Source organism: Panthera onca, chromosome C2, assembly GCF_046562875.1.
Source record: "Panthera onca isolate mPanOnc1 chromosome C2, mPanOnc1 haplotype 2, whole genome shotgun sequence".
NCBI classification, from domain to species: domain Eukaryota; kingdom Metazoa; phylum Chordata; class Mammalia; order Carnivora; family Felidae; genus Panthera; species Panthera onca.
Window position 1 is genome coordinate 41846568 of NC_138347.1, and position 12595 is coordinate 41859162.

Genomic DNA, 12595 nt, shown 5'->3' on the forward strand with positions numbered 1-12595 from the left:
TACCTAGGACATGGAAGGTACTTCAGCCATTAATGATGCAATGAAGCACTGGGTACCGAAGAGAGTTTTTTAGAAGTATAATTTTATTTTGAATGTATTTAGTAAACAAATGTCAACGAGAACTTTTGTGTCGAGGAATGGTATAAGTTTTTTACAAATATTAACTTGTATTCTGAACTAAGATTGCTTGGTCAAGCATAAATCTATGCTAAATCAATAAAGGTTGACTCAGGATACCTCATTCAATTCTAAGATAGTCTTTAGCACATCTACTTTGGGTCACTGTGTTGCACATGAGTAATTAATGTGCCATAGTTGATATAAACCAGCAGTAGTTGAGCAGTTTTTAAATGTTTGCCTTTCCTTGATGATTGGAAGTAAACACCTCAGTACATGGTATGCCACTCATTTCTGCTTAATATTAAAATAGAATATCAAGGGACAGCTGGGCGGCTCACTTGGTTGAATGTCAGACTTTGGCCTAGGTCGTGATCTTGCTGTTCCCGAGTTCGAGCCCGCATCCGGTTCTGTGCTGACAGCTCAGAACCTGGAGCCTGTTTCAGATTCTGTGTCTCCCTCTCTCTCTCTCTGCTCCTCCTCTGCTCATGCTCTGTCTCTCTTTCCCCAAAATAAATAAACATTTAAAAAAAATTTTAAATAGAATATCAAGATATCTCAGCAGAAACCCATATTCCACTTCAGAAGAGAAGCACTCAACTTCAGTCGGGTTTTATATTATATGTTCGCTAGTTTATGCATTGATCGTGCATGTACATGATTTTATATTAAAAGGGAGGCAAGATCCCGATCCGATGGACATCACCAGAAGCTATAGCTTACCGCAAGTTCACGTCAGCCAGCGATGTGTGGAGTTACGGGATTGTTCTCTGGGAGGTGATGTCCTATGGAGAGAGACCATACTGGGAGATGTCCAATCAGGATGTAAGTATTTGTAGTCAATGAATTATGGGTTCAGATTAAGAGATCAAGCTGTGCAAGGAAGTGGAGCATAATGAAACCAGGTGGCTCCCAGTTTGTGACATTGAAACAGAATACTTAGAAGAAATGAAATAGTTTCCAGGTCTTGCAAGGATATTAATTGAGTTGCTTTTACAACTTTACATGTTTCCCTTAAGCAGGGGTTTAGAAATGAGAGAAAATGAAGACATTTGTCGCAAGAATGTAAGGAAATAAGTGACCGCAAAGATAACCAATACGTATAGGGGACGGTTTGAAGTATTTTTGCTACAGAAGTGCTTCTATGTAATATTAATAAACCACATTACTGCCACCCTTCAGTAGGTTTAATTAATGATCTGTGCCAACATTTTGTTTCCTTAAACATAGTATTTCCCAAAGTCAGACAAAACAGCCAATCTGCAGTATGTTGTTTCTCTTCATGTATTAAACTTGCACACGAATTTAGTTACACACCCTGAAGTGTCTGGATGGAAAAATGATCTTTAACTTTCTGTGGCAACTGTGATGTGATTTTTCAAAAGGATTTGTGTTTTTGTAAGTGATGCTTTGCAAATGCTTCGTCAAAGGATGCTATTGACATGGGATCAGCACTCAGAGATTTTTCTTTATGCTTAGCCGGAGACTATGAGCTGGATCTTAAAGATTCATAAGATGGAAAGCTGAGATGCTTTTAGTCATTTCCTACTCACTACATACAAAACTGCTTTTACTGTATTTGGATATAAAAACCTTTCTGTACTTCTCTAGTCAAGCTGTTTTCTGTGACAGTGCTGGGAAAATCGGACTCTTCCACATCTCTGTTTTCCCAATCTTCTCTATATTAGAGGATCTCAAAGTGAGATCTCTGGACTACCACCTCTAGCGTGGCCTGGGAATTTGTAGTAATGCAAATTCTCAGGCCTTCCTCGAGACTGATGAACCAGAGGAGAGCCATCTTTGTATTAATAAGTCCTCCAGATTATTCTGATACACAGTAAGTTTGAAAAATCACTGTTTGGGGTGATTTAAAAGTACAAATGAATTAATAGTTACTTCATGGTTCAGCACATAGGATTTTACCTAAGGAATTTACTATGACTTGAAAGGTACCATTTGAATTAAGTCCAACTGAAATCTGTAGACTTTCTCTGCACTCATTCATACATGAACAATATTCCACATACCTCTGTATTACCAAGTAATAGTTTCTTTGTTAACTCTGAGTTTCCTATATCATAGAAAGTTTCTTTTGATTTTATTCTGCAAAGTATCTTTACAAATGCTTCTTTCCTAAATTCACTTTCTCTGTCGATCTTCCTGTGTATAACATTTCCAGTTATGAATAATCTCTTACTAATTTGATAAGCTGTTATCCTTTCCAGCAACTTAAAATGGGAACTTTCTCACTTAACTTTAAAATATTCATCTTGGTGTGCCTTGCCCATGGAAAATAAAAGGAGTCTCAGCTCTTAAGTCCCTGGAAACTGCTTCTCACACAGGTGATCAAAGCTGTGGATGAAGGCTATCGGCTGCCGCCCCCCATGGACTGCCCAGCTGCATTGTACCAGCTGATGCTGGACTGCTGGCAGAAAGACAGAAACAACAGACCCAAGTTTGAGCAGATTGTCAGCATTCTGGACAAGCTTATCCGGAACCCGGGCAGCCTGAAGATCATCACCAGTGCAGCAGCAAGGTGACACTTAGATTTTACATTCTGCACTCACTCTGAAATTGATGTATTTTCTATCTCCAGGGTATTAATTTTTTTTTCCTCCCACCTCCCTCATTGCATTCTTTGAAACTTGTATTCCCGAGTAATGGAGAAAAGTGTCTTTTTTTTTTTCTTTCTTTAAAAAAAAGATCTTCCAAGAGGAATTATCCATGATGATAAGATTCAGAGATATTTCTAACGTCCATCTTGACTAGGAATTAGTCTACATTCAGGCTTGTGTTTAAGTCTTTGGAAAATAGGAACCCCAGACACATAGCTCCTTTTCACTCTTTACTGTTTAAACAAAATTCTTTTAAAGTAAAAAAAAAAAATGAGTGGTGGTAAATCCTAGTGAAGTCCTGATTCATTCCTCATTTAAAATAAAGCTTCAAAAATAAAAATGCTTCTAAAATATTGCACCGGCTAGCAGAATGCAGTTTCTCCCACCGTGTAATTAAACAAAGTTTGTTTAACCCATATCATGTGCCAACAGCTTTGTTAGACATCGTAGAGAAGAAAACTGAGAATGAAAGTGTTGGTGTCCCCAGACTGCAACACAAATGTCAGTACATGATAGCCATAATGCAACCCAGAATGCATGACATCCATTGGGTTTTATGCATCTCCCGCCTAGTTAAGAATCACTCAGTTCTCCTCATGATGTTGGGAAATGGAAGTGAAAATGTATCTAAAAAAGTGCAATTAAAGAAATGGGGAAGAAGAGATGAATTTTGCCAGGGGCACGAGAACAAAGAAGTGTTAATATATTTAGTACTTCCTAGTGAAACTAAAGGCAAAACTAACTGTCATGTTTAATGATTTATATTCTCATTGTACATATAAGAGAAGAACAATTCTTTTACATTCTAATGATATGTGCTCTTATAGGACGGTTATATGGTTTTAGTAAAAGAACTACACTTCGTGTGCCTAGAAATCCACAGTATTAAGTGACACGTATAAATGCTACATAGTGATGATTTACTGTGACTCATGTGTAAGAGATATAAAATACTGCCTTACTGGTAGGAATTTCTTTCTTTTTTGCTGTCTTTATTGATAATCACCAAGAATTATGACTCTCAAACTGATAGAGCATTTGCTGTTGCACTTTATAATCGTGCATGTGATTTTTTTGACATTAAAAGGAACCATTCTTTTGAACATACATGATCCAGCTTTTGCACTATATTTGGATAAAATGAATAAGGGGAATCTGAACCAAAGTCTTAATATCAGTATCTAAAATTTATAGATTATTTGTTGAAAATAGCATTTAGGGGTCACTAGATTGAACTTGACATATTCTTGTAGGAAAAACTACTCATAATTTATCCTGTAAGAATGAATCTCTATCCCAATCTTCACAGAGAGAAACTGTACAGACTCTTTTGGATATCCAACTGACAGTTTGACAACCAACAGTATAACAAACCCATCCTTCCCTGAGCCATAGGGTCCTTGTTTTGTACCCCGAAGCCATTTCTTTTTATCCTTACTCAATATCAATCCTAGAGAAAAAAAAAAAAACTCCACATTTTTTAATTATTTCTATATCATAAAGAAAACATTCAAACCATTTCCATAGGATGGTATTATCAATATAAAAACCAACCCATCTAATAGGATCAAGGGATATTTAACTCCACTTCTGCATGGAAAAATGGTGTTAATATCATATTGTAGTATGTCAGGATATCCAAATTTTAGCATACTTCTTAAGTTCATTTTTCCATTCTTATTGAGATTTAATATTATTTCTCCTAATATATATTCTTTTGTAAATGTTTATGTATTTTGAGAAAGAGAGAGCAAGCGTGACCAGGGGAGGGGCAGAGAGAAAGAAGGAGAGAGAATCCCAATCAGGCTTTGCTTGACTAACTTAGCCACTCAGGTGCCCCTCTCCTAATATATATTCTTTAATACTTGAATAAATTCTGTGTATTTTGTCAGAAAACATGTAATTTTTATGAAAATATTTTTCTAATAAGTGTCATACATCTTGATTCACTTAAATATAAAAGTCTTAGAAATTATGTTTATAGGTTTACTTATTGCCATTAAAACACACAAGTGGGTGGATTGCATCATTGTAAATTTATTAGTAACAAACAAGTTGCCATGCAACAATGTCAAGAAAATATTTATTTTTCCTTTAGAAAACTTGCTTTCCCACTTTGACAATGATTATTTCATCCTTTATCATAACTGATTAAACTCATTCCCTTTCCCCCTATAATTTTTCGGTGATGCCCTTGCCACATACTTCATCAAGAAAATGCAAGCCATCAAATGGGAAATTCCAGCAGCAAAACAAAAAATTACTGGTGCCCGCACCCATGCGTCTTATCTTTTTCTCCCCCTCTCTTTCTCTAATTACAAGAGAGGAAGAGAGGAGATGTCCCTCTATTTGTCAGAGGCAAATCCTTCCTTTCTGTCCCTTGCTCTCCCCTCTTTCTCCCTCTCCTTCTCCCTTGCATATCCAGGTCCTTTTGTTGGCAGAACCATTGTTATAGAAATATGTTCTATTACATTGTTTCTCAAGTCTCCCTGGCAAGAAGAATCACTGGGAGGAGCTAATTAAACATTCAGCTATCCAGGTCTCGCCCAACTACTGATCCAGAATGTCTAGGAAAGGGGAGTGGAATTTGGATGCTTGATAAAAACTTCAGGTGATTGTTGTCATAAAGGCAATTTAGGAAATGCTGTTTACCAACATCACCTCTGCCGGCCTCACATCTCTGCCAACTCCTTCCTTATTTGTCTGCGAGCCTTCATAGCCAAACTTCTCAAATAAGTTTCACAGTCATCTCAAACTTAATATTCTGAAAGTTTATGTTTTTATTTTCTCCTGGTAGCCTCATCCTTCCACCACTTTCCTAATTTAGTTTAATATACCAGCACCTATTCATTTGCCCAGTCAGGATTAGACTAATTCTTCGCATCTCTTTCTTGCCCTCCACACTTCGATCTAGAAGGTCACTGGATCAGCATGATCCGTCCCTCTCCTTTTCCACTGCAAACCCCGTCTGTTATGACTGTTTACCCCTCTGGCTGAGACACTGCAGTGGTCTCCTGACTTGTCGCCCTGCTTTCATTCTTTCATTCATTCATCTTTCATTCATTCATCTTTCATTCATCTTTGCACATAGCCTTCTGAATTTTCTTATCAAAATACATGGAATTTGGGGTGCCTACGTGCTCAGTAAGTGACTCTTGCTTTTGGCTCAGGTCATGATCTCATGGTTTGTGAGTTCGAGCCCCGCATTGGGCTCTGCACTGACACTGTGGAGTCTGCTTGGAATTCTGTGTCTCCTGTCTCTCTCTATCTCTCTCCTGCTCGTGCTCTCTCTCTCTCTCTCTCTCTCTCTCAAAATTAATCAATAAACTTAAAAAAATATGTGATTTAATTTCAGTCACCTTTTTATAGCCAATTTTGAACTGGAAAAAAATCTAGACTCTTGTTGACAACTTAAATAGCCCTGCTTTTCCGATGTCATTTCTTTTATTCAAAGGTTACTTTCTTCATATTTCAACAACTGTTTATTGTATGCTAGTATACTATGTGCTAGACATGTGTAGACTCTGGAGAATGGTGGAGAAGGCAAAAATGGTCCCTACCTTGCCAGAGCTTAAATTACAGAGGATGTACAATAGACAACAGACAAGCACAGATTATAGGAAGGAAATAAATAGATAGTTGTGATAGATAGTAAAAGGGTGATTGGGCAAGAACCCTCTGTGGAGAGACATGTGAGCTAAGACCTAAAGAAAGAAAAAGAGCCGGCTGTCTAAAGAGCCCTACCCCCTCCGCGCGCGCACACACACACACACACACTCCTAAAAAAAAGTATTCTTGGCATAGGAAAAAGCAACTGCAAATGAGTTTGGAGGGTTCTAGAAAGTGGCAGAAGGACAACATAACTGAAGAGCAGTAGGGGAAGGAAGAGTCTGTCATGAGTCTGAGAAAGCAAACAGAAGCCAGAGCACTTGAGGCTACCCAGGCCATGTGAGGACTTTGGAATTTTTTTGAAAAACATGAGGAATCCATTAAGGCATTTAAAGCAGAGAAGCAGCGTGATTTGATTTACATGGCTGCTTTGTGGAGGGAGGGCGAAAAGTGTGAAGAGAGGGGCATTGCAAGCTTCCAATCTCTGTGCCACTTCCACTTAAACAACACTCTAGCCTCAGTGGCCAGCGTCAAGTTCCTTCAGAAGGCCAAGGCATTTCAGGTATGAAGACAGTAGCACATGCTGTTCTCCTTATGTTAGATTCTCAGTTTCATCCCTTCCTCCCTCTTCTGCAACTTGTATTGATTGAGGCATTCTCTGGCAACATCCTGTAAAGGCCCACACCATTATTTTTTATACAGAGTGCCATCACGGTTTTAACTCACTTGTGTTTTTTCTCTTTTTAAGTATCTATTTCTCCGATAATCCTAAACCCTGTGAGATTCGATGCCATGCTTCTCTTGTATTACCAGTAGCGGGTTGGTACTGGGAATTCAATAATATCTATTAAGTACATGAGTATACATTTTCTAAAATAATAAATGTCCATTTCAATAGATACACGATTTTTAGAGAATATTCTAGGTTTTTTTTTTCTATTCATTATGTAGGTTTCTGCAGATGTTAGTCATAATACTAAAAGCTTAAAATTTTCTTCTCAGCAAAATTTCATGTCTTTCTGCCACCTCAACTTCAAAAACATCCTTCTCCAAACACACTAGGAGCCCATCACAATCTGAGTTTGTGAATGACACCAAGACTTCAGGTTTCTGAATGACTTCTCTAGGTCAATGTACAGAGTTATGCCTAGAAAGTCCTATGGGAAAATAACATTATTCTATCATTCCTATAGGGATGATGTTTTCCAGAGTCATCCTGAGTCGAGTTAGTTTTGTGGCAAACTTTATTTCATATATTATTACAGAAATCCTTCTATAATGCATCATTTGACTTCTGAGCCTTCAGTAGAGTTGATGATTCGTAACAGAATCTTTCCCAGAGAGTCTTACACTAAGAGTTTCTTGGTGACTATCACTGCTGGAAGTGGAAAGGTATATGAGTCCGTGGACAAGGTGTGCCTACTAAAAACTTACTTGGATGTTGGAAACGGTGGTAAGGAGAGAAGGGAAGTTATATTAAATTTTATGCCATGTTTGTCTTCTAGTAATTGATTTCTTTTCCTAAAAGTAGTATAATTGGAGGAGACATACATGAATTTGAAGTTTAGACAGTACATCACTATGAAACCACAGATGTTTATTTAGCAGTTACTTTGTGCAAGGCATTGTACTATGCCCTGTGGTGATCAGTTGCAGAGAAGTACCTTCTGAATGGTGGATGAAATTTCTGTGAGCACATAACAGCGTTAATACTAGGGGAACACTGTGCAAAAAAGAAAGACACACAAAAACCTAGGATCCTTCCAAATTTTATTGCATAATACAATTCTGCTGGAATATAGTATGAAGAAAGAGCCTGATTGATTATTTCATCATATAATGGAAGATTTAATGTCATTAGAAATCTGGGCTTTGGGGGCACCTCAGTGGCTCAGTCGGGTGACTTGATTTCAGCTCAGGTCATGATCTCATGGTCCATGAGATCAAACTCTAATCAGGCTCCACACTGAGCGTGGAGCCCGCTTGAAATTGTCTGACTGTATGTCTGTCTCTAAAAAAAAAAAAAAAAAAAAATCTGGACTTTTGTCTTTGAGGAAAAGAGGAGCCATTGAAGATACTTAAAGGATATGTAGTTCTGTGCCTATGGAATAATTCTCTGGCAGCTATACCTAAGAACTGGAGGTGAAGAGGTTTGTAATAAGGATTTTGAAGGTGATTGATTTCAGTAGTCTAAGAAAGGACTTCCTCTAGAGTAGAGCAGAGGAAATAAAAAGAAAAGATGTGAATTCAAAAAAATTTCCTGAAGTATTATAGGACATGGTGGCCAATGAGATGTGCAGAGTGACAGGGAAAGTATCGGAGAGTACTTCCAGGTTTTGAACATGGAGGACGATAAGAACAGTGCTTTCGCTGACAGCGTAGGAAGGGCATTAGGAAAAACAGGTCTGCAAGGCAGATGAGCACTTTGGAACAATGAGACCAAGTCCTGCAAGAAACTAGAAGTTTATATCTCAAACTGGGGAGCCATTAAAACTGGATAATCAATTTAGAACCTTCTCTCTATAAAGAAAAAAAAAAACTCATAGAAACTTGCTTAATAGTACAAATCTCAATCTAGGAATGCTGGGTTTTACCATAAATGTACCTATTTTTTTTCTAAAATTTTAATTTCTAGTTAAAGTTCTCATATGGATTTTGAAGAGATTTTTTAATATTTTTTTAAGTTTATTTTAAGAGAGAGAGAAAGAGAACGCAAGGAGGAGAGGAGGGGTGGAGAAAAAGAACCCCAAGCAGTCTCTGCACCATCAATACAGAGCCAGTTGCAGGACTCCAACTGACACACCATGAGATCAGGACCTGAGCCGAAATCAAGAGCCAGACACTTAACCAACTGAGCCACCCAGGTGCCCTTGGATTATCAAGAGATTTTAACCTCCAAATAGAGATTTTAATCTCTGAACACTCCAAGAGTGTTGGTTCATACAGGTCGCCAATGAGTCATCCCTCCTCCCAATCTTCCAGATTGAACTTTTGAGCTTCTCCTTGCTGCCTCTGGGGTGCCCTATTATCTAGGAATCTTTCTGAAACTTCTAAAATGCCTCAGTCATTTAGTCCAGAAGTCACTAACTAAAATGTGTGCAAGAGCCAAGAAGATAATTGAAATGGGTATATGCTTCCATCCTATGTAATAGGATGCGATGGTAGCTCATGGGGATTTCAGGCACCTTATGAGGGGATTGTGGAGCCAATTAATGCCATTGGATGGAAATCCTAAAAGGAAAACGGTATGAAACATTCAAAACTGTCTCAAAACAGTAAGCCACTGCATAAACTTCTACCCAGAGAGAAAGAAAATGGTCTCTTTAAGCTGTGGGGAACAGTACCAATCACAGAGCAGAAGAATATGAAATGGTTAGTAGAAACAAGGAAGAGAATTACACATGTGACTTAGACCATTACGGAATCCACAGCTCAAGGAATTTTCCAAAAGTGGATAGAATGAAGTGTGTATCAAGAGCTGCTGAAGAGTGAGCAAACAAAAATACAACTGAAGAAAAAAAGCCATTCAGTTAAGCAGTGAGCATAACATTGGTTTCTTTTTAGAGGAATATTTTGATTATTTTACAGTGATAAATGAGATACAAAATTTTAAGAGGTTTAGTTATAATTAAATAATGAATAAGCAGGGTGAAGACAGTGTTTTTGAGAAATTTAGAAAAAAATATAAATATAATGCACATGTAGAAAATGGTAAAAATAAAACTCCCTCCCATTTTAAGAATTGAAGAAATCTTTCTTAAAGAAGTTTTTGACAAGCTGTATTAGAAAGCTGTAATCATCAAGACAGTATGGTACTGGCACAAAAAAGACACTCAGGTCAATGGAACAGAATAGAGAACCCAGAAATGGACCCATAAACATATGGCCAACTCATCTTCGACAAAGCAGGAAAGAATATCCAATGGAATAAAGGCAGCAAATGGTGTTGGGAAAACTGGACAGCGACATGCAGAAGAATGAACATGGACCACTTTCTTACAACCATCCACAAAAATGAACTCAAAATGAATGAAAAACCTAAATGTAAGATAGAAAACCATCAAAAGCCTAGAGGAGAAAACAGGCAACAATCTCTTTGACCTGAGCCACAGCAACTTCTTACTAGATATGTCTATGGAGGCAAGGAAAACAACAGCAAAAATGAACTATTGGTACTTCATCAAGATAAAAAGCTTCTGCACACCAAAGGAAACAATCAACAAAACCAAAAGACAACGGATGGAATGAAAGAAGATATTTGCAAATGGCATATTAAATAAAGGGTTGCTATTCAAAATCTATAAAGAACTCATCAAACTCAACACCCAAAAACAAATAATCCAGTGAAGAAATGGGCAGAAGACATGAACAGACACTTTTCTAAAGAAGACATCCAGATGGCTAACAGATAAAAAGGAGTTCACCATGACTCATCATCAGAGAAATACAAATCAAAACCACAATGAGATACCACCTCACACCTGTCAGAATGGCTAAAATCAACAACTCAGGCAACAACAGATGTGGGCAAGGATGCAGAGCAAGAGGAACCCTTTTGCACTGCTGGTGGGAATGAAAACTGGTGCAGCCGCTCTGGAAAACAGTATGGAGGTTCCTCAAAAAGTTTAAAATGGAGATACCCTATGACCCAGCAATTGTGCTACTAGGTATTTATCCAAAGGATATAAAAATCCTGATTTGAAGTGGCACATGCACTCCAATGTTTATAGCAGTGCTATCAACAATAGCCAAATTATGGAAAGAGCCCAAATGTCCACTGACTGACAAATAGATAAAGGAGATGTGGTATATATATACAATGGAATATTACTCAGCAATAAAAAAGAATGAAATCTTCCCATTTGCAACAATGTGGATGGAACTAGGATGTATAATGCTAAGCAAAATAAGGCAGAAAAATATCATATGATTTCACTCACATGTGGAATTTAAGAAACAAAACAGATGAACATAGGGGAATGGAAGGAAAAATAAGATAAAAACAAAGAGAAATGCGAACTATAAGAGAATCTTAAATACAGAGAACACACCGAGGGTTGCTGGAAGGGTGTTGGGTAGGGGAACAGGCTAAATGGGTGATGGGCATTAAGAAGGATACTTGTTGGGATAAGAACTAGGTGTTACATGTAAGTGATGAATCGCTAAATTCTACTCCTGAAACCATTATTATACTATATGTTAACTAACTTGGATTTAAATAATTTTTTTTTAATTTCTTGATAGAAAACAGTTCTATAAAAATAAATTGAAAATGGTCTTACAGTGATAAATTTTCTCTTACTTCCTAACATGTAATTTAGTTATACAGATAGGAGAAATATACAAAATTCATTTTTTAAAAGAGACTATTTTGAAGGATTAGTTTTATACTATTTAAATTAATGTCATGATATACATTTTTATATTATATAAATATTCAATTGCCTTTACATTGTATATAAGATATAGCTCCTGAATTTAAATAAATTATTTCTATGAATATAGCTAAATTAAAAATAAAGAAGATTAACAATAGAGAAAAATGAGAGATGAATTAATTCACTTCCATTCAGGCAATAAGATGGCGTCTTTAATTTTTGGATACTTTTGTATATAAAATGAAATAGATCAATTATTTTTAAATTCACAGAATTTTCATACTCCAGGCAGTTATATTATTTAATAGTATTATAAATTTATGGAAAACACATTTTTGTTACAAAGAATTAAATACATTCCATATATTTAGAATGGAGGTCTAAAGTGAAGGTAACCAAATTCATGGCATAAGATCTTTTTGTTTGTTTACATTTTTATTTATTTTTGAGAGACAGAGATAGAGCACACGTGGGGGAGGGGCAGAGAGAGAATGAGACACAGAATCTGAAGCAGGCTCCAGGCTCTGAGCTGTCAGCACAGAGCCCAGTGCGGGGCTCCAACTCAACAAACTGTGAGACCATGACCCGAGCTTAAGTTGGACGCTTAACCGACTGAGCCACCCAGGCACCCCTCATGGCATAAGATCTTAAACAATATATTTAATAGTAATTTACAATGAAGTTCTGGATACTCTGGTTTCTCTTCAGATCACACAATGAAGTTCTGGAGATCCAGTTGTACTTAGTTAACTTATTGAAATGATTTAACTATATTGTTCCATTGCATCGATCACTATCTTTAAAGGGACTCATATTTATTAACTTGCAAGATAAATGGAGCAATACTAGTAATTTTTCCCTATTAAAGGCACTAAA

The 12595-nt window shown here is 37.0% G+C and overlaps 1 protein-coding gene across 3 annotated transcripts in view; it reads left to right on the forward strand.

The window, feature by feature from the left end:
- The window catches only part of EPHA3 (EPH receptor A3), a 360076-nt gene that overhangs the window by 332575 nt on the left and 14906 nt on the right, over nucleotides 1-12595 (forward strand). For all 3 annotated transcript variants that reach the window (XM_060640217.3, XM_060640218.3, XM_060640219.3), the window contains exons 14-15: nucleotides 793-942; nucleotides 2460-2653. In XM_060640217.3, coding sequence (XP_060496200.1) covers nucleotides 793-942; nucleotides 2460-2653 — 344 coding nt within the window. The remainder of the gene's footprint in view (nucleotides 1-792; nucleotides 943-2459; nucleotides 2654-12595) is intronic.